We start from the raw sequence: 23,817 nt of genomic DNA on the forward strand, positions 1-23,817 counted from the left end.
GTTAAAATATATATATATATATATATATTTCATATATGAAAAAAAATTGCTGCCATGGTAATGTCCCAATGAAGCAAAATACCCTCGTCTACATCTATATAATACATCTGCTTGACATAATTTGCTAATTCATAACACACAATATTTGATCTTCAAAAATATGACATTTTATTTTTACGAAAAGTTGTCTTTCTAAAGCAATATGGGGAAACATATAATTTCTACTTTATTGCGTAATGAACCATATAACAGGTTCAGATTTGCAACTTTAAATACGAAGCTAATTTGTAATTTTGACAACATTTAAAAATAACATTTAACATTTTCTAACCTTTTTCTTTTCTGTTTTTATTCTTTCTTTTTTTTATTTTATATTTTTTATTGAAAATATGTTCCAATTTCCGCAGAAATATATATATATATATATAAAGAAAGGAGAANACAATTAGACAAATTACAATATTAAAATAATACAACTAACTTTAAAATATTAAATCAAGCAAAGCTTATGACTTTGCATTGGCTCGCCCCCCCAGTCAAAAAAAAGTTGGCACGCCACTGATATATATAAAGAAAGGAAAAAAAAGTACATGAAGAAAGAACCTTAAAAATCATCTACTAAAGGAAAATCTCATATAAAATTATAATGAGATTTGATAGATGTTTTAATTTTCGATTACATTAGCTTTAACTAAATACTATCTTCTTTTTCTCAACAAGGAAAATAATTATAAATTTAACTTCATCGTTCAAACATGCAACTTGTTTTTCCATTTTATATCTAATGAGGAAAACGAATGATACAAGATGTTTATTTTGACTATTTTAGCTCTATCATATTTCAATAAATTAACAAAAAAACAAAACACTTCAGCTGATTAACGAATAAAAAGAATCTTTGTTTGACGTTGAGCGCTTTCTTCGAGGGAAAATAAATCATCAATATTCAACTAAATTCTTAATCCTTAGATGATTATTATTTCCTAAACAATATTATTAACATTACGTTATTTTTCAATCTAATTTTCAAATTCTTGAATAATTTTTCGTTTCATTTCTAGTTAGTTTCGGATTCGAATGAAATTCTGGTAGGAACGGATTTTAACTTTAACTGCGTGTGAATCTTTGAAAACCATAAACAAACATCAATGGCGGCTGGCGCAACAGGTGTCCGTGTTGTATTTTTTGGTTCTCATAAACAACCAAGCTACGTTGTTGAAACATTTATTTCACCAAAGAAAGACCAACTTAAAGAAGGTGAAATATTGGTAAAAATTTTAATATCTACAATATGTTCTTCTGATATTCATAGTATAGATGGTAGAAGAGAAGTTAAAGCACCTTGGTAAATAAATTGTTCAAAATGTTCTAATAAATTTATTTACGATATACTTTGTATATTAATTCCTTCTACTTCTTTTCAGATAAATTTATTAGACAAATTTTTAGTGTTTTAGGTCATGAAGGTGTTGGAGAGGTAATTTTTTCGAAAAGAAACCGTGATGATGTTCGAGTTGGTGATAGAGTTGCATTTACTATGTACAATAGCTGTCAGTCATGTGTAATGTGCAAATCAGAAATGCAAGAATGTTGTTCATGTGCAACAAAGGTATAATTAATATTTTACTAAGTTTGTTACTTCAGCTATATTGTTATTTCCTGTGCATGGTATTGAGCAACTTAGTATGTTATTGCATCCTATGTTTATATCTTTGAGAATTTTCATTGTATAATACTATATCCACTATGTTAATTGCTATTGCATAGTATATAACAATCACTTTGAAGTTGTTAATTGCTGTTGCATAGTAAGTATATTGCAATCACGGTGAAGTTGTTAATTGCTGTTGCATAGTATATTACAATCACGGTGAAGTTGTTAATTGCTGTTGCATGGTATATTACAATCACGATGAAGTTGTTAATTGCTGTTGCATAGTATATTGCAATCACTTTGAAGTTGTTAATTGGTGTTGCATAGTATATTACAATCACAGTGAAGTTGTTAATTGCTGTTGCATAGTAGGTATATTACAATCACGGTGAAATTGTTATTTGCTGTTGCATAGTATATTACAATCATGGTGAAGTTGCCAATTGCTGTTGCATAGTATATTACAATCACGGTGAAGTTATTAATTGCTGTTTATTAAGTAGAAGCGTTTAATACTGTCAGTTTAAAATTGTTAAGTAAGCTGCAAATTTAAATAACTGAAGTAATTAATTTCAATTACATTTAAAAACTTAAGAATACTTGTGGGAAGATTTATTTATTATCGGGATCTGCAGTACGCCAAGTCTTTGCAACATCTAGGCATGTGTCCACGAGAAACTAGAAATGAAAAACATTAGTAATAGTTTGTTGATATACTTGTAATAAAAAATTGTAGAGTTCCACGTCATAAAGATTCTTTATGTTTGCATAAACTGATCAAGTTACTGGCTTTATAATTTTGTTGAACTATTTTTTAAAATAGGGCAAGAAAGCTGGCAAATTATATAAATTGAAAACATTATTCTAGCTCTTAAAACAATCAGTTGAGCACTGTATATTAAAGACTGTGTCATGGTTTGTAAGTTTTGGACAAGTGGCAATTTTAAACTATAGAAATGTAGACAAATAATGTAAATTGAAATACAATTCTATTTTGATCATAAGTTAATTTAAACTCTTAGGTAATTTTCAAGGTTAGCAAATTTCGGATATGTGACTGATTTATTTGATAAAAATTAAGACAGTCTACATAATAAATTGAAAAATAGTACATAGATCTCAAAACACTTGGTTAAGCTTTAACCACATGCTGTCATATCAAATATCTTCGAATATTTTCTTATAATCATAAAAATTGACATCTCAAAATAATGTGTCTATAATTTTTTATAAACAGTTAACCCATTAGGTGCCGAAGCTTCCATTATGAGCACAGCTACTCTTAATTTTTTCTTTCTTCCCTTTCATAGATTAAAATAAATTCTATTAATATATCAATAAATAAAAGCCATAAAAATATTTCATTAATTTTCATGAGATTTAAAAATATTTAATTAGTATTCAAATTTTATTATGAAAATAGACTGAATGAGAAAAAATGTGACTTTTTTTTTCCATTCACTTATTTGAACAAAATTCTTAAAAATAATTATCACTGTAATTGTGGTTAATCTTTAGAAATAAGTAATCTTCAACCTGTTAAAAACTGATTCCAAAAAGTTATTATAAGTAGTTTATAACGACGCCCTTGTTCGTGTGTCCTAATATGAGAGCTTTGGCAGGAAGTCTGGGAAATGAGCAAATAAAAAGAAAACTAATAATTTTTTTCTTTTTTTTTTGTTCAAAATCTTTCTTTCTGGTTTACATGTTCATTATTAAATGCAATAATTCTAAAATATGTCATTTGTCAAAGAGGTGCCTAATGTGTTAAAAGTACTAATGTTATTGTTTGTATTTTTGTGATATAATATGAATTTTGTTTTGAAAAAGTTACGTGGTCTAAAAATATTTATTATAGTACAGTAGGGAACCGATTATCCGGAACGATCGGGACCATCACTATTCTGGATAACTGATTTTTCCGGTTTTCTGAATCGCTACAAAAAGCCGTTCTTTTTATTGTTAAACCCAACTAAAAAAAAATTATTTGGAAATAATCTTGAAAAAACGAAGCAATACACTAATGATTATTTCCAAAATGATGGTAAGGTAAACATCTTTCAAAAAAGAAAGAAAAATCCTAAAAGCTTATGAGGAAAAAAAAATTTTTTTTTTTAAAATGGCGGGAAAATTTATCGAATTTCGTTCCGGTTTTTTGGTTTTTCGGTTTACTGATTTCCGGATAACGGGTTCTGCACTGTATTATGTTAAAGAACTTTTTTTCCAAAAAACTTTAATGTTTTAATTTTTTAAAACAAAATTTTTGCTGATTCAACTTTTCAACATGCTTGCAAATGGAATCATTTGGTTTATTTTCAATTAACCATGCTTAAAACAGATTTATTACAGTTTTATTATGCAATTTTATTTTTTAATAAATACATTTAGAATGAGTTTAGAAACAATATCATCTTTTTAAAAAGCAAATACTTATACATTATTTTTTTTTTAAAAAAGGAGTATTGATTTTATATTATATTAGTAAAGTAAAACATTCTCAACTACAGCTTGTGGGGGATTAGGATTATTGCACTTAAGATTCTACAATTTGTGAATGACTGAATGCTAATCGCAATAGGAGGAACAGACTGCCTTTACATCCCATTTGGTCACTTTTATCTGTAGTTGCGCTTGTTTTTGAATCTTAGTGTTTCATTTATGATAGCTCAGTGCTTTGACCACATAGCCATGGCAGCTCTTATTATTTTATTAGATTGGCTAAAAATGTCACAAATTATTTTGTGCAGTCATTCATTTTTGAGTATATCATATCAGCAGGGGTCTGTCCAGACATTTTATGAAAGGTCCTGTTTTCGTAAAGTTGTGAAAAAGCTATTAATAATTTGAGAATATAAAATAAGCGTTAAGTAACATTCTTTCAACCAGAGTCAAACAAATTTTGAATGTCTGTCTGAGGAAGAGCTTTCCGTATTGCTTGTATGCGTACCCAAAGTTCGTCTGTAGAAGCATCAGGATGAGGATCACGAGCGAGACGCCGACCAACGAAATCCCACACATGTTCAATCTGCAACATATCCGGGGAATACGCAGGCCAAAAAAGAAGCTGTGCCTGCCGCGATTCAAGGAAGAATTGAACAGTCCTAGAAAAATGAGGGCGGGTATTGTCCTGTTGAAATACAGCGCCTGGCAAGGCTTGAAGGAAGGGAACAGCTTGGGGCTGTAGAACTTCACTGTTGTACCGGTTGCTGTTCAGATTACCCACAATTCGTAGCAATTGAGATCGTCCATGATATGCTATGGCCCCCTTAGACCATAACTCCGGGTGTTCGTCCACTGTGGCGTTCGATAATACACTCCGGAAGGTGGCGTCCGACATAGCATCTGACACGAATGCGGCCATCATGGTACCACAAATTAAAGCGGTATTCTTCAGAAAACACAACACGCTGCCAATCAGCACGCCAGTCCCTATACTGATTGGCCCAGTGTAGCCGCAGGCGGTGATGGTTTAGCGTGAAGGAGATCCTGTATAAAGGAAACCTTGCACGCAGCAGCAGACGTCTACGAATTGATGAAGCATGCAATGAAACACCTGTAGCTATGGACCACTGTGCTGCCAGTTGTCTAGAGGGAGCTGTACGGTTTGTCAGCGCCATGCAGACCAGGTGTTCATCATCGCGAGCGGACGTGACATTTCGGGGTCCACTTCTGGATTTCCGAGTTGTCCGACTCTCGTCCGTCCACTGCTTCCAAGCACGCATCACTGTGCAGCTATTACGCTGCACACGAGCGGCTATTGCACAATACGACAATCCAGCTTCATGAAGACTGATGATTCTCCCCCATTCAAACTCCGTAAAATGTTGAAATCTCACTCTCTTTCGTCGAAGAGGCATAAGTAACGACTGAGTTAACGTTTACCACTAGTAGATAACCACCGATAACCATACACGCCTCGCTACAGCCATCTATTTATTCGGATCTATCCGCCGTTCAAAGGGCGCTGCTCCGCATGCGCTACGGGTCTGAAATTCTAATCATTTGCATATCATGCTCTACTTTGCATTTCCTGAAAGTTTCAGCTCACTCGCGTAAGTCCTTCATGGTGTTGCAATTTTCACAAACATAAGTTTAGTATATAACAAATTAACAATAGTTCTTGAAAGGGGTAAATTGATATATAATTATTACTCATTATTTATAATGCATCAATATTTCCTTATCAATAATTCTCCGAATTTATTGCTGGTGTATAAGTCGATCCTTGATTTTTGTACAATTTGATTTATACGCTGGAGTGAATGGTACATAATAATTTTGGAACAAAAATTTTTTCTTTGTTCTACCATCNCAAAATCTCTCACATTTTTAATAATTTCAATTGACATATTTTAAGTAACAATACTTAGTAATGTATCACTTTTAATGTGTTACGCATTAAGTAAACTTAAACAATTCTTAAATTCATAATATTTTATTTAAAAAATTGCAAGAAATTTATTTTTATTTGCATAATATTCTATTTATTTTATGAATAAATATAAATTGATCAGTTATTTATTTACAAGAAAAAAAAATTATGATTTAAAAATAATAAGAATGTGCACACTATGTTTGTAAGAGTAGAAATATTTTCTTAGAATACTACATTTGGAATTTAGACTTAGGGGGGAAACTTATTTTGTCTTGAACTTCCTTGTCTTGAACCCCCCCACCCCCGGGGAAGGGTTTATTCGATTAACAAACCAATAATAAAGATAAACAAATTTGTGAAAGGTCCGATTAAAAGATAAATTATTTTGTGAAGGGTCCGTTTTTATGATAAGATATTTTGTGAAGGGTCCGTTTTAATGAAAAGATATTTTGTGAAGGGTCCGTTAATGGACCCAAATTTCTTCTAAACAGACCCCTGATCAGTTTTTTTTTTTTATTGCCTATACTGCGTCATAATACAGTATATCCTTGTGCATAAGTCGACCTCTTATTTTTGATTACAAGATAGCAAATTTCTGGTATGTCAGGTGCATAAGTTAACTGCTAAAAAACCAAATTTTTCTAAAATTAAAAAATATCAAAATTATTTGGCATACAAAGTTTTATAAGTTAAAAATATTTCCCGTTATAACATGTCACACAAATGATGCTAGACATGTTCCAAATTATTCTAAAATCTTTAATGTGTGGAATTGCGAATTCTTTGAATCCTGAGGAGTGATGATGATTTTTTGTGGGACTCAGTAGTTGAGTATGAAGTAGAATCCAGTGTAGAATGGGATCCGTATAGTGATAATACTACTAATGTTATCGAATCCGGCACAGATTTCTAGAATCATTAAATTTTGTAGCTTTATCATATATTTTAAAAGTATGTTAGATTTTTTTTTTTGAAATACTCTTGAATAAACTGTCTTAACTTTACCTATCCTGGTATTTTTTTTCTGAAATTATTGTTCCTAAAATAAATCTTAAAATGTGAAGAAAATATGATGAGAAAAAAGGCAAAATTAATAGTATATAACAAATTAACAATAGTTCTTGAAAGGGGTAAATTGATATAGAATTATTAATATCTATCTCATTATTTATAATGCATCAATATTTCCTTATCAACAATTCTCCGAATTTATTGCCGGTGTATAAGTCGATCCTTGATTTTTGTACAAATTTAGGAGTTTGAAATGTTGATTTATGCGCTAGAATGAATGGTACATAATAATTTTGGAACAAAAATTTTTTATGTTCTACCATCTATAAATTGACATATAATTTTTTTCTATTGCTCTTTAACATTTTAAAATAAAATTAATTTCATCTGTTTTATTAATTTATTAATATAATATTTTATAAAATAATATAATATTTTAGTAAAATAATATTTCATATATTTTTTAGTATGGAACATTAAGTTTAAATGATGGAACTGGATTAAATGGTTGTTTTGCTACTCACATGGTTCTCAGAGCAAGGACAGACGTTGTTCCAGTCCCTTTAAATGTCTCTGATATAATTGCTAGTCCTGCTAATTGTGCTTTATCAACAATGGTTCATGCAATAAGCTTTGCCTCATCTACAACTAAGCTTAAACAATCTGTTGCCATTATTCAAGTTAGTAATATTATCCTTCTTTTTAAGAATGTAATATTTTACTTATTTAATTTGTTCCTTCGTGAAGCCTGTATTTTTATTGTAAATATGTGAAACTAAGGCATTTTCACATATTTTTTATCTTTGTGACAGACTTTATTTATTACCTTTGTATTACATTGCATGTGTATTAGTGTAATGTTGTTTGTAATAGTATAGCCACTTTGTGTTCTTTTGCTAAAAAAAACTACATTTAATAAATCTTGTATTTGATTTAAATATTTTTACTTAGCTCCCCAGATTTCTACCCCCGAAGTTCTAGTAGGTTTAAATAACTGTTTATCAATGTGTATTAAGATTTTTTTGGGCACTTATCGATTACAGGTACCATAGGTTGGCGACGTTCCTTCAAAGTTGTTGCCTACACGAAGATCCAATCCTTATAACAAATAAGTGTCAAATTTGAAGATCCCATAATATATAAATAGTAGAAAAATATTCATATTTAACAATAAATCTACATGTTTTTCTAACATAAATAATTTTTATTACATGGTGCGTAGCATTTTTTAATGGTGCTTATTTTCGATTTCCAATTTTTAAAAGCCTTTAAAGGTGCTTTTTTTATTGGATGTTTTTAAAAAGTGCTTGATTTTCCCTTTTCAAAGATAGATTTTTTTTTCTTTACCATGTCAATTTTCGCCACATATTATGCAAAACCATGCTTTTCACATTGTTCTATTCAACGTTTTCACAATTCATTCAGCTATCTATTTCAGCGTACAATCGGTCTATAACGTATGAAAGCTCCAATCATTTGACATGTTTGATGGAATACTTGCGAGTCAGCATGTGCGTCTGCTGAGCTGGGTTTGGTGAGATTATTGTACTCTCGTGTGCAACTCTGCTGCATTTTGCAAGATATTTTCGATTTCAGGCTTCATTTTTCCACCCTCTGATATTAAAACGAAAAATCTCTTGATCATTTTATAATGACTAATATAATCATGAAAAGAGTTCTTTGTCAAAATCTAGTTATTTTATCATGATCATGTAAAGTCTTTGTAAATTATTTTGCATTTTGTTAATGTATATAGTGCTTAAAAATATTTTTGAGTGCTTAAAAAGCACTTAAAAGGCTCTTATGTTTTGTTGATAGATTTGGCTACACACCCTGTATTATTTTTACATTGACTTCTATATTTTCCTTATCCAAATAAGATTTATCAACACTCTCAATAATATCGTATTTACAATGTGTCCATGCTCCTGGAATGTCATTGAGAATCATCGAAAGTCATGCATTTTAACTATGATCGAAATTTTTCATAGAAAGTCGTGATTTTTAGTGATAAATGCTAAAGAATTATGGAAACTTCCAGTTCATCATGGTTTGTTAATATTGGAGTCCTTAATCCTGTTGCACAATTTAAAAATAGCATGTTGTGATCCATATTCTTGCAATTTTAAAAATTACATCATAATCTGTATTCATACGATTTAAAAATCAGACTGCATGATCCATATTTGTGCAGTTTAGAAATCCCTCATCACATTCCACATTCATGTAATTTAAAAATCACATGTCGTAATACATATTTGTAAAATTTGAAAATCAGTGATTAAAAAAATCACACAGTTATATTATTATTCGTTCAATTTAAAGTAATTTGAATTTACATGATTTAAAAATTTTAAATTGTGATCAATATTTGTGCGATTTAAAAATTACTACTCGGGTACCATACTCTTGCAATTTAAAAAATTACACATCATATTCCATATTAGTTCGATTTTAAAAGCACATAGTGCTATCCCTCTTTATCCGATTTAGAAAAATCACACATTGGGATTTGTATTAAGTTGACTCAAAAATCGTATGACGTGATTTATATTCGCATGATTTAAGTATCAAACATCGCAATACATATTTGCACAAAATAAAGCATTGTACTTTGGGATGTGATTTAAAAATCATAAATTGTAATTCATATTCATGAGAATCAAAAACTACACATCCTGATATATGACATAAATAATTAATTATGTTCATTATGCGAACAGGAAATATTGAAAACAATAAAGAATTTTCTTTTCTTGTTCTTGTTCAAAAATTTATTAAGTTTATAATTTTTTCTGTTTAAGATTTAAAATATATTTTTTAAAATTTTATTTGTATTTTATTCTGATTTCATTTAGAAATTAATAAAGTAAAACTTATAAATTTTTATTTTATAATATATTTATTCTTTACCTGTGTGTTATATTAAAATTTTATCTTTTATATTGAAGCAAAAAATTTATTCAGCAAAATTGGTTCGGTGTTTGAGCCTAATACATATTAAAAATTTTAGTAAAACCTATTTTTAAAAATGATTTCAGTTCAAAAAATTTTGAGGTTAATATTATTTTCGTTTAAAGTTAGAAATATTTTTTTTTAGTAATTTAAATTTTTTTTATATATATATTTAAAGTAATTAGATAGTACATGGAATGTTGTTGGTACTTTTGTTTCTTTGAAATTAAATTAACATAATCCCTAGAATTGACCTTTTCGAAAATAGTATATTTGAATTTTATCAGGTAAAATAATTTTAGCTTTGTAAAGTTCTTAAAAGGCATTATTAAATATTTTTAAATCCATGTTTTAATTTGTATGTTAATTACTGTTAATTGTTAGGTTATTTATTTATTTCATTTTGTTTAATGGTTTAGTTTTTTTTATTGTTTTAGTTTAAATTTGCTTATTAAAAAATGTGCAAAGCATTACTCGGATGAAACAATATTGTTTTTAAGAAAGGAAGTTACCCTGGTTTAGATCTTTTATCTGCATTGCATTCATGATATAATTTTTTTGATATGCAATTTTATCAATAATGTTCGCAATATTTTCATATTCAATGTGAGTGGGTGTGATTAATGATCTCAATATTGTCATATTTGATACACTTATTCACCGTTGACACTGACTTAACGCGAAACACCCAGTACCGAAACCACGATTTGGAAACATTGACAACAAGTCAAAAAAAGTATTCTTCATTATTTTTTGACCGTCTGTTTTGCACTCCGGTGGTAGATTTATAACCTTATTAACAGAGTTTGTTTTCAATTTGCTTTGCTATTTTTAAAACAATTTTTTTATTGATAGAAGAAAAGAAAAGATTCTATTGAGTTATTAAATTTGAATCATTCTTTTAGGACAAGTTTAAAAATAATATGTTAAGTTTCATTTTCCTAACTGATTTTAGATTTGCAAAGCTATTTGATGCAGATTACTGTGCAGTTTAAAAGTTACCTCATATCAAAATTTGTATTGATTGCATAGTATTTATTTCAGCATAATTTTTAATATACATAAAATAATGAAAATTTTTTTAATTTTATTGTTAGTTTTATTCTATGGATAAAACAAATTTTAAATGCCATTCCTTATCTTCATATCTAAATACTGCACATTATTTTTCTTGTTCATCTATATAAACTATTTTTTATTTTTGGGCAAGATCTATCATCTCGATAGATATCATCAAGATCTATAATCATTTTATGAATTGTATTATTCTTTTTTAAATTTTATATTTCTTTCAACTTTTGAATTATTACTTCAACTATTCATTTGAATTAGTGGCCACAATCTATATTATCCACGATTTTTTTTCCGAGAGTAAAACTATTTAAGTGCAACAACGACTGCTAATAATAATTTGAGAAATATATAGAATATCTTCTATAGAAGATATTAACTCAGGATGATTTAATTTTCATTTTATTGATAAGCATTTATTTGATATAAACATATTTTTAAATAACTATGCATTTCCTAAATGTGTTTGTATCCTCTGAAACTGCAGCAATGGTTAGAAATCAGAGAGCATTCTGTATTGCTGTTGGAGTTTTTTTTCTATCCTTGATTTAATTAAATAATCAAATAACTAAATTTTCTACTAAACATGTATATATATTTTTATGTGTTGATTGATGTTTTAAATAAATTTCTAGGGTGCTAATTTAATGGGGCTTTATGGATGTGCTCTGCTTCATGAAGCCGGTTTTATTAAAGTCTTTTGCCATGATGTGAGCCGAGAACGCCTAAGATTAGTTCCAAGATTCGGTGGTATTCCAGTTTTAGTTGAGCGAGATTATGGTAAAAAAAGTATTTAATTGTTCATAAAAATGTATTTCTTAAATTTTGTATATTTATTTTAAATTGGTCAATAAATTGATCAACAATATACTATTTCAGTTATCATTGGTATTATTCCTGATAAAAATAAGCACTTAATCATAACTATGATAAAAAAAAATTGATTAAAAAAATCAGTGTTAATATGTTAAGTTGAAAACTTCAACAAAAATTTTATTATAACCAGCATTTTATTTGACTTTACACCCTTGCCATCAAAGCAGAAAGAGCACAAAACCATAATATATGTTGTGGAACATTTTATATTTGGAGCATGCCTCTTTTTTTACAATACAATTCCTCTCCACTTCCTAGTTTGGGAAAGTCACCAAATGTCAGCATTTCAATTTTATAGTTTTGTTTTGTAAATAATGTTAATTGCAGCAATAACTTACTCAAATAAAAAGAAAATTCTTTGCTATTAAATTGTTTACTTTTATTATCAATTCAAATTTTTCTTTTAATGTAGCTGCAATTGAATGATAGAGCTTATTGGGATGATATAGCTTCCTGATCACACACTCTGTTCTCAATAAATAAAAAAAGTCCATTTTTTTATTTAGCATTACTTAAATATCTATTTGTTTTGTTATTTCGGTTCTATCACAATTGCTATGATGGTTGATATCACATACCATATAAAAGCTTTTGTGCGCCCTAAACTAAAGTTTTGAATAAATAGTTTATGAAACTTTTTTTTTTTTTAAATATTCTGAAAATATATTTTTGATAATCAGGAATGAGATTCTTCTGCGGATTCGCGGATTTCTACTTTTTCTCAGATTTTTCCATTTTTCCCGCTAATTTCCCCTGAAATTTTTTTTTGCACAAGTTGAAATATTTTATGAGGAATTTAATTTTCCGCGGAGCGAAATTATTTAAGTCCTCATTCCTCCCTCTGAAGTTTCTCTAAAAATCATTTCCTTCGGATAACACTGGTTGACCTTTATACAGGGATGAATTTTTTTTCGCTTTTGTCTCTCGAATTTCAGCCTTTTTTATCAAAAACTCAGATTCTCTAAAAGTTTCGTTTTTTTAATTTTTATTTTATTTTATTTATTTATAAATATCCCGTTTTTTTTTTTTTTTTTTTTTTTTAATTTCTGTCGTTGAAGTCAAATAATTATATTTATTTACGATTTTCAAAGAAAAATAGAAAATTCAAACTACGTCCTAGCTGCTANTTTCTAGAAAATTGAACTCTTCTTTTAGCTATTTTCTCCGATTTCACGCACAGAAAATAAGATTTTCCGTATTTTTTATCCGTATTTTTTATCCGTAATTCTTATTTACCCTTTTTAAATATCGTACATTATGACTTGTATTTACGAGATTTAAAAATCTAATATCGTGTTTTGTATTTTTGCATTTTTTAAATCGCGATGTTATTATCAAACATCGATTTTCGTATTTACCTGATTTAAAAGTTGAATGTTGAGATTCTTATTCAGGCCATTTAAATAATGTAAATTGCGATTCTTATTTACGAGATTTAAAAAACCAATATCCCGATTTGTTTTTACGAGCTTTTAAAACCCTATGTAGCTACGCGAGCTTAAAATCCAATGTCGTGATTCGTTTTTGCGGTTGTAATATCGCGCGATTTNAAGAAATAGATGATTTTATTAATCTTGAGTAGAAATTTTGAATAGTAATCATTTTAAAGTAATCATTTTGAAAGAATCTCCGATGAAGAAAGATATTGAAGGTTGCTTTTAAATTTCATTTAGTAGGTCACCAATCTGTGGTGATTTCAGCCTTTTTATCAAAAACTCCGATTCTCTAAAAGTCTCATTTTTTGTTTTGTTTTTATAAATATCCCACTTTTTTTTAAAAATTCAGTCGTTGAAGTAAAATAAATATATTTATTTACGATTTTCAAAGATAAACAGAAAATTCAAACTACGTCCTAGCTGCTAACCCCTCCGCATTTTTACTTATATTAACTATTTTTCGTATTTTTTATCCGTCGGCGGGATAACTCGTATTTTCGTAATTTAGACGTCGCTGCTTCTTGTATTCTGGAGTGAAAGCAAATAAAAAATAAAAATAGAGGTGGATTTGCGGTGAAAATATTTATTTGCTCCTTCAATTAATCTTGTAAATTTTTATTTATTGTGTAAACAAAAAAACAATTCAAACAAGACTTTCAGAAATCCCAAGTCCAGACTCTGCAATTATCTCATTTTTTATTCACGCGATTTTAATATCAATCATCGATTTTCATATTTACCTGATTTAAAAGTTGCGCATTGCAATTCTTATTTACCCTTTTTAAATATCGTACATTATGACTCGTATTTACGAGATTTAAAAATCTAATATCGTGTTTTGTATTTTTGCATTTTTAAAATCGCGATGTTATTATCAAACATCGATTTTCGTATTTACCTGATTTAAAAGTTGAATGTTGAGATTCTCATTCAGGCCATTTAAATAATGTACATTGCGATTCTTATTTACGAGATTTAAAAAAACCAATATCCCGATTTGTATTTACGAGCTTTTAAAACTCTATGTAGCTACGCGAGCTTAAAATCCAATGTCGTGATTCATTTTTGCGGTTGTAATATCGCGCGATCTTAAAATTATGCATCTTGATCTAAAAATTATATTCACGTGATTTAAAAGCCTCATATAGGGATTTTAATCACATGGTTTGCAAGTTTAAAAATCGCACTTTTTTTTGTCAAATTTTTGTTTATATATTTATATATTTATTCTTGGATTTCCTCTTTTTTACTTTCTGCCTACTCTCATCCCTGGATATAATACCTAATTTGAAAAAATTTGTCTTTAGATACCCAAATTTTATAATTATCTGCAAAAATGTTTAAAATCTCTTAAAAAGTTTTTGAAAAATGGCGAAATTTGAAAATTAGCATTTTTTTTCCGACTGTGTTCTTGACCTAACTAATAGGACCATATTTCCTAGATTATGGCTGTTCCTATTATTTTGGTGTAACAAATCATAATCCATTGGGAAAAAAGCATGTTTTTTCAGAGAAAGTGTGTCTTTGTGTCTGATTTTGTAACTTAACTAATTAAAATAATTTCATAATTGTCATTTGCACTAACTTAATAGCATTCTTGAGGTCAGCCCCTAAGACCTGGCCATTTTCATTCAATGTTTCTGTTTTAAATTTGTAATGGTATACTTAATTTTAAAAACTTTTTTCTTCATTTAATTATATTTATTAATTATTAATACTAGTGCAGATTTAGCTTCAATGGCAGCATCAAATCTTGAAATTTGTGAGATATACATATTAGAAGTATTTATAATATTTAGTATTTCCCAAAAGTATGACTTTGTTCATAAAAGATAGAGGAAATAGGGGAAAAAAATATGCCTCTTCATTATGTCTAAGCCTGATCACTAAAATTTCTTTTCTAAAAATTTATAACTGGCAGAAATAAATTATGCCTGATTATTAAAAGTTGTTTATCACAATGGCTACTTATATTTGTTGATCTATATTTTAACAATCTATGCATAAAAAAATCTGAATCAGAATTACTGTGAGTCATTTTCATAATTATCCTCCGAAAATTCCTTAATCATCAGACATCTTTTTTTCCAGTTCTTAATGTTAAGTATTTTGTGATAGTGTTGAAAGCATTCAATGTATCATAGTTTTGGTCTTGTAGTGTTCCGTTAATCATAGCCACCAATTTCTGTGATTAATAGACATTACTAGTCAAAACTCCTGCATTTTGTTTACAATTTGAGTTTTATTTATATCTGCCTGATTCAATGTGCGGTTAGCTACTAGAGAGCCAGGTTATCAATTTCTATGTCATACCCATCTTTGTACGTCATGGTTGAGAATTTGCATAGAATTTGGAAACAGATGTAATAATAGTAGTGTACATATGTTAAAGGTATGTGGGCATCAACATTCATCTGAAAGTTAAATAGAGTTGTTACTTCAACTTCAGTTCTTACCCATTATTTATTATGTATCTAATGTTATAATCATCATTGTTTTCCATCATTATATTTAATTTATTATCTATTTTTTTGTTTGTCATGTTTGCATTGTGTGGTGTTAATCCTTAAAATCATGTTGGAATCTATGCCATAAGCCTTGATTTACATACAGTAATGTTAGCCTCCAGTCTGAACCATGATTTCTTTGCAGTCAGCAGTGTATTACCATGATCACTTTATTTTTATGTTTTTGAAAAATCAAGTGAACTATTGAACCATTTTAGAGTAGGTGCACCACAGTCTTTCTCTACCTCGTACACCAGTGTTTCCCAAATTGTGGTACGCGTACCCCCAAGTGTACGGGAACAGTTAAACAGGGGTAAGCGTTCTTATGCGAAATATCTTGCAACAAACGAACATTTAAAAAAGTTTTCTTTTAAAGCAAAGCTAGCCATGAAAATTTACAAGTACGTATTTTTCTATTGGCTATTTTTTGCTGAGTTAACATTCAACAATTAGTGGTGACGACAACCAGTTGTGATTTTTAAGTTTTGTGAAGAAGAAAAAAATTTATCATGGCAAAAATAATATCCTCTTCACTGATGAAAATAAACTTATTAACAAAACTTTGTACCAAAAAAAAAGAAAGAAAAAACATATTTTTTAAAAAAAATACATTCATTTTTTATTAGTGGTACACAGCGTTGCGAAAAATTTAGCAAGGGTACACAAAAGTCATAAGTTTGGGAAACACTGTCGTACACGATATGGTTTGACCATGAAAACCTTTCTGGCATTTCTGTTTTCTTCCATTCTGATGAGATGAATTCCTTTCTTTATTTAATTTTGGTATTTGAATTTCTTAGCATCTGGTTCTTTATAGCTTTTATACAGTTGGGATTTGTTACTTGCATGCCGAATTCCATCATTTGGTTTTCCTTTTTAAAGGCTTAAGAGTATTTTTCTTTCAAAAATGGCTAGTATTTCTTCATCTTTCTGGGTGAGTGTCCACTATTTTTGAAGCATAAGTTAGTATAGTATAGGTCAGTAGTTTAGTGAAGCATAATTAGTATAGTGAAGGTAAGTTAGTATAGGTCAAACTAAACTTCTATAAAGCATGAACTCACTTCTTCCTCTAATCTTTTATTATCAGGTATTTATAAACTGGTAACTACTTCAATTTCTACTTCAAAATAACAATAATTTATTTTCTCGCAATATTATGTGCATTATGATTTTGGTAAATTAACATTGTTAAAAGAAAAAAAATCCTAAGAATAATAAGACTTTAAAAAAAAAATTTCTTATTTATTTTTACTTTTTCGGCTCTATTCATCAAGAAGAGGAATAATATCTTCCATGAAAACAAAAGTTTAAATATTCTAAAAAGAATAATTGTACATGGATTAATTTTTAGAGATTACTTTTTATGTAGCATTTAATTTTAATGATATTACTATTATTAATTTTAGTGATACTATTTAGTCATTTTTTATATGAAAGCAACTTTGTTTTAAAATCTTATTTATTTTAATGTTCTTGCAGTAATTGTGGATGTCAATTATGCTGGATATTGCTTTAAATGTCTTTCAAATTTTAACTAAATTTCAAATCCTAATGTGTTTAAACTTTTGTGACATGTTTTTTTTTCTTTTTTTTTACTTCCAGGTAGCTTAAAATTTATTTCAATCAATATTGTTATATCTTTTAAGTCTAAACTATTTTTTAAGATCCCTTTTTTTCTTCTTTTTCATTTTCAGATCATAATAATAATCATGAGCTATCTGGAATTGCAGATCTTATTATTAACGTGTGCAGTACATGGGATGTTATTCCTTATGCCTTACATGCATTATGCCACAGAGGAGTGTATCTTTTTGTTGGAACCACTCATGTTGAACATGCTTCAATTAACATAAATGTAATTCTAAAAAAATGTGTTACAATTAAAGGTAAGTAATATCAAAATTTACTGAATTTAATACTTATTTCATTTTTTTATTGTTTTTGATAACTTTTAATCTAATTACGATTTTAAAAAAATTTTGTATTCTAGAAATTTCATAGTTTTTCGGTTGTTATGTTTAAATGGAAAATATCCATGGAAAATATGCCATAATTATAATATAATTCATGGAAAATATGCCATATTCAGAGAAATATAAAAATAATAATTAATTTTTAAACATAATGGTTTTAATTGTTTGTTTGATTTCAAATTTGATAACTCAAACTATGTTACAGTAGAAGTTCTGTATAACGCAATTCTATAAACTGCTAATTTAAATATGTAGCATTAAGTTTACAATTGATTTTTAAAACTTAACTTAATCGAGGAATTTGTTGGATTTCGTTTCCAATGCATTGAAATAGGGGTGTGCAACCTATGGCCTGCGGGCCACATGCTGCCCGCCAACTGTTGATGTGTGTCCCGTAGGAGCTTCTGAACGCAATAAAAATTTCTTTCAATTTGGTTTTTGTTTAAACATTATAAATTTTATTTAATTAAAATACTTAATTAAAATTTATACGACTCTATAAAATACTTTTTTCTCCCCACTTTCATTCAGTAAGCTTCTTTTTGATAAGAAGTTATATCTCTCCTCCCAATATTTATGTATATATATAAATAAATATTTGATAAATTAATTATTGTGAAAAGTGAAAAAAGTTTTTAAAAAAAGGTATAAGTTTTTTTAGTTTCAAATAAATTCAAATAATTAAAAGTATTTAATTTTCTGCAAATATGTTATTCGGTTTACTGATAAAAATATTTGGTGATTAGAACATTAATGTTTAGATAAAAATTATCATATTTGCTGCTAACATGACTAAATATGCATGCGGCCCTTCGTTAATCTATGTGCTGTGCAAGTGGCCCTTCACTTAAAAAAGTTGTGCACCCCTACATTAAAAAATTTCAATTTTATTCCTGAATAATAAGGACTTAATTACATATTTTTGTGTTTTAGAATATTTAAATTCAAAAATTATTTTCAAGCATTAATGATGACTTAATGTGTAATGTTAATGATGATATAAAGAATAATCTGTTCAATAGATATATTGCCATGTTTAGTAGCTAAGTTTAATGACACGTGGTATGGTCTATGTTGCACAAAATTTTGTTATACCTTTTATAACTTATGTTATACCTTTTAGGTATAGAAGGTTATCAAGTTGACCATCTACAAAAAGCAATGGAATTTTTGTCGAAAACAGTCCACAAGTATCCATATGAATTGTTGACTAGTTCACCATATAACCTTCAAGACTTTCACTCCGCCATTGTTTGTGCTCGTACCAAAAGATATTATAGAACAGCTGTAAGACCTTAAATCATTTTGTTCTAATATTTACCGTAAGCTGGTCTTGCAATTCAATTATTTTACACATTATATTTTAATATATATTTCCTATATATTTAATATATACACAATGCATTTATAATTATTTATAAGCAAGATTTATTTTTGATATAATATATATATATATTACAAATAATATGCATTTGTCAATTTTAAATAAATTATTTAGCTTTTCAGGAGAGTTGTAATTTATATTTTATGAAATGATTGTTTAAGTGTTTTAAAACTTTTATTATTAATGATAGAAAGGTTCTGTTGTAAAAATGTTAATAATCATTTAAAAAAGTATTTTATTTTAAAATTTATATTCTATGAAAGATGAATTATTTTGATAAATTTTAAGAATACATTTTTCTAAATTTAACTACCAAAATTCAATTTTCTATCAATTATTCATATTTATGCAAAAGGTAAGGCTTCTTTTATGAATGAAATAAGAACAAAAATTTAATAACAATTAATTTTAATTACAACAAGTTTGTTGAAGCCACTTTTAATTAATGAAATATAATTTTGAAATTTTAGTTGATCGAGTCATATCAATGTATTATAAGCAATGAGATAGATATTAATAACTCTCTGTCAATTTACATTTTTCCAAAATTATTTTTAACATGTTATTTACTATTAATTTCGCATTTTTCTCATATTTTCTTTACATATAAGATTTATTTTAGGAACAATACTTTCAATTACTTTCAGGAAGAAAAAAAACTACAAATGAGAAAATTTAAGATCATTTATTCCAAACTCTCAAAAAATATAACACAATGAAAGCTTTTAAATTATACCATAAGGCTACAAATTTAAAGGTTCTAGAATATCATCTGTGTTTGTTTCAATAACGTCTGTGTTAACTTACAAGTCCGATATATGGCCAACCAAAAATTATGAAATGCCTTGAGCTCTGGAAAGTAGTGCATAAGAATAAAAATTTTTACTGTTTTACATAAATTAAAACTCCTGGAATAAATAAAACCTAAAAACTTGAGATATAAACACTATAGGAATTATTATAGACAATAAGATAATATTAAAAGTATTAACTATCGAAAAAAATAAAAAGATATATTTTTTTTTATAGCCAAAAGCTTAAATTGCATGTCAAAGACCTGAAATATGATTTTCATCTGAAATATGAGTTTTTTTATTTTTTATAACTCTTAAGATTCTTTATAAGAAAAATATTATTGCTAAATAATATTTCCCATAAAACTTGAGTATTTATAAAAATTTATAAGCTTTTACTGACAGTGTATGTACCAAAGAGATTATTTTATTTGTTTTTTTATTGCTCAATTAAGAATTTACTTTTCAAAGTTGTTATTAAATTCAGTTTAGGATTTCGAGCAGTCATAAAAAACCCTGACTACCTTAAGATTAAATGTTTTGAATGAAGTTATAGTTTGTTTTTCAACATTCCATGAAATATTCTCAAATTATTCCTTTTGTTTGGTAATCAACATTTACCACATATTTCTGAAAATAAAATTATCTATATATGCAAGCAGAAACTATGTTTTTTTTTTGTTTTTTTTAAATTACCTAAATTTCTGAACTTGTATATAAGTAAACTTAAAAAAAGAAAGTCACGTTTTCTTTGTAGATATTTTTCAGCTTTTCTTTTGGAGTCCCCTGCCATCTTAATGTATTTGCTTGCCTTTGTTCAGAAAAAAAAAACATTGAAAGTCCCACCGTAAACTAGAAGATTAAAAAATATTACCTGTTTACTTTTTAATTGTTAATTTTAGGCATTTTATGAGCAACTGTTATGTTATGTATTTTTACGTTTTGTATGTGCTGTTTTGCGAAATTTAGCAATCTATCTTTAATTCCCAATTTAAAGAAAAAGTTTTGGTAAAGTTAACAAAGCCAATTATAAATCACGTTAGCGTTTTAAAATTTTCTGAAAATATTTTAAAATGTACTGTAAATTTTTACTGTATTTGGTGACTATTTCGATTTTAAAAGTAATTTTTTATTCTTTTCTTTATATAGAAATTAAGCAATTTAATTAAGCCGTTTAAGAAATTAAGCTATTTAATTATTAAATATTTGATTACTCTATCTTAATTTTTTTTAATATTTTAATGAACTTGTTTCAAAAATGGATCTTTACCTCTATCCGGGTCAAAAGCCCAATTAATCTGTGAAATAAAATTTCTTTACACCTGTTTGACAAAAACATATTTATTAAATATTCATACTAAAATTAAATACTCAATTAAGGAACACCATTTATGAAAGTTGTGTTACAGCTTTTGAAATCATCAAATTAAAGATCATTTCAAAGTTTAGAATTCATTGCAAAATATAGAATTTACTTGTGCAAATGTATGAAGAAAAGATTATATGTGATATCATTACCATTTAAGAAATGTTTCGGGGCATTTCCTAGCTTTTGGAGCGTTCTTAGCTTTTTAAAAAAATTTCCATAATTCTGCATTTGTCTTGAATTGTAATTACTGTTTAATTTTTTTTCTTTTTTAATATGATCAGCTGTTATGAATTTTATTTAAATTGCTATAAAATACTGAATTATTTTTAAATGCTTCTGTTCACTCTCATACAATAGTTTTATTTTTTTAATAGTTTGTACACATTACAAAATTTTTAATATTTTTTATATAAATGCTAAGACATTGTGCAAAAAATACGATTGTAAATAAAAATCTTGTTTTTTTTCTGTTGTTTTATAGATTAGTTACTATTGAGTTTTTTTTATAATTGCAAAAATTTTGAAATTTCCTTCCTAGAAGTTTAATATCATTATAGTTATTTCCTATGCTGACTCTAATATCCAATGTGTAATGCAGAATACTCACAACTGAATTTCTATTAATATAAGAGAACTAGTAACTAGAATTTTTGAAACTAAAAACTTTTTTATCTTTCAAAAATTAATCTCATAAGAAATATAATAAAAATAAATATCCTAATATATTGTATAATAATAAATATCATATATTAGAAATAAAAAAAATATACCTGTATCGGTATAATAAAAGTGTTTCCTTTCAAAAGAATATGTGTAAAAAATAAACTGTGCTACTTCTATTTAATCTCACTGCCAATTTCAAAACTAATGCTTTTCTAAAAAAGACAGCTCAGTAACAGAAACGTGAAATAATTGGAAGATTAAACTGAATATAGTTTAACCCCTTTAATGCTCGGGAGCTATAACATATTACCTGAATCTTGACCCTGAATTTCTATAAACTCAAGAGATTTGTCTCAATTCAGAGTACAATCTGTTCACATTTCCAGATAGAAAATCCATTTCTCTCATGTTATTCATTGGAATAATGCGCTAGGAAATTTTTGTACATATAACGCACGAGCAACAAAACAGTTTTAATTGTTAAAATTACAGGAACGAAAAACAACTAAAATAAGTAAAATAAAGATTTCTCTGCTTTTCTTTTGCGAATTTTGTCTTTTATTTATCTTATTTTTTTTTTTTATATGCTGCACTTTTATTAGATTTCTGGTTTATATCACTCGCTTTATTGTAATGTAGTTTTTATTCAACAAAATATGAAAAACTCAAAACTTCTATGCTCAACAACCCAAAATTCGCAAATTCTTATACATTCCAAATAATTGAGCTTTTCCTTTTCTTTTTTGTTCCTTTTGCTTTGATAAACATGTGTTTTTTATGCCACGTTTTTAATTCAAAATGGTACTTATTCAACCGGAATTCCGAAATGTAAGTAGTCTAGTTTTAATATATAATATTTTTACCTGCTAGGTATGTTGCGCAGATGCAAGTTTTAACTATATATATATGTGTGTTCTTTTACATTTCTATTTGTGCCTTGTCTTATTCTGATGGTTTTATGACATTTTCATCTACCTTTTGGAAAGGGTTGGTAGGAGTGTTATCAAAACATATCCAAATGCAGATCATTTAATGAGTGATCATAAACATAAAGTAATGATCACAATGTATTACTTCATGAACAATTAATTTTATTGTTATGTTACCTTTTAAATCTACTTTTCTGTCTTCCATGCTGTACTCATCTGCTTTAATATATTTTAGCTCTCTGAAAAATAGGCTACATTTCTGTAATAAAATTGTTTTTCCTTATTATTCAATGATAAAATAGTCCCTAAGGTCCAGGTATGCTGTATTTAAATTTTTTTATATATATTTAATGTACAATTTCATTTTTGATGTAAATTTTATTTGTAATGTCTTAAAATATAAAACATTTTTAAATACAAGAAGTACCATGCATGTTGCCATATTTATTTATGTATTTTTAAGGCATTCTATTATTTTTCTGTCTTATTTCCCCCATTTAATTTTTTTCCCATTTAGTTTGTAAAAATTTTTTTAATTTTGCTACCTCAAATATGGATTGTCATTTGTGTATTCTAGTTTTTAAAAATATTTTTACGGTGCACATTTAGGAATTTTCAACAATTACATTCTAACTTGTCTGATTTTTTTTAATTGTACTATAGATATTGAGCATGTATTTTTATTATAGTTTGTAGGAAAAAAAAAACATGCTTCATATATAATATGCCACAATTACGATTAAGGTGCAGTGCAATATTTCAGTTCTTTTAATGAGTGCCGAAGTTTCAAAACTGGATAAGTATTACCATTTCTGCTTCA

General features: G+C 27.5%; 1 protein-coding gene across 2 annotated transcripts; it reads left to right on the plus strand.

Annotated features, from left to right (window-relative positions):
• The first annotated feature begins 1,091 nt into the window (after positions 1-1,091).
• On the plus strand, positions 1,092-21,873 carry LOC107437226 (L-threonine 3-dehydrogenase). 2 transcript variants are annotated; one of them, XM_043043739.2, is made up of 6 exons: positions 1,092-1,345; positions 1,450-1,609; positions 7,508-7,720; positions 11,702-11,846; positions 17,616-17,771; positions 18,982-19,299. In XM_043043739.2, the coding sequence occupies exons 1-6, from the start codon at positions 1,149-1,151 to the stop codon at positions 19,155-19,157; spliced, it is 1,047 nt and encodes a 348-aa protein (XP_042899673.2). In that variant the 5' UTR covers positions 1,092-1,148; the 3' UTR covers positions 19,158-19,299. The 2 variants fall into 2 exon arrangements, with proteins under 2 accessions (XP_042899673.2, XP_042899669.2); XM_043043735.2 differs by having other exon boundaries at positions 1,102-1,345; positions 17,580-17,771; positions 18,982-21,873.
• Positions 21,874-23,817: the final 1,944 nt, after the last annotated feature.

The sequence above is a fragment of the Parasteatoda tepidariorum genome, chromosome 8, assembly GCF_043381705.1.
Source record: "Parasteatoda tepidariorum isolate YZ-2023 chromosome 8, CAS_Ptep_4.0, whole genome shotgun sequence".
NCBI classification, from domain to species: Eukaryota; Metazoa; Arthropoda; class Arachnida; order Araneae; family Theridiidae; genus Parasteatoda; species Parasteatoda tepidariorum.

Coding starts and splice junctions, on each gene's coding strand:
- LOC107437226 (XM_043043735.2), top strand. CDS start 1,149: ATGGCGGCTGGCGCAACAGGTGTCCGTGTTGTATTTTTTGGTTCTCAT. Junction 1,346..1,449: donor AGAGAAGTTAAAGCACCTTG/GTAAATAAATTG, acceptor ACAAATTTTTAG/TGTTTTAGGTCATGAAGGTG. Junction 17,772..18,981: donor AAAATGTGTTACAATTAAAG/GTAAGTAATATC, acceptor TATACCTTTTAG/GTATAGAAGGTTATCAAGTT.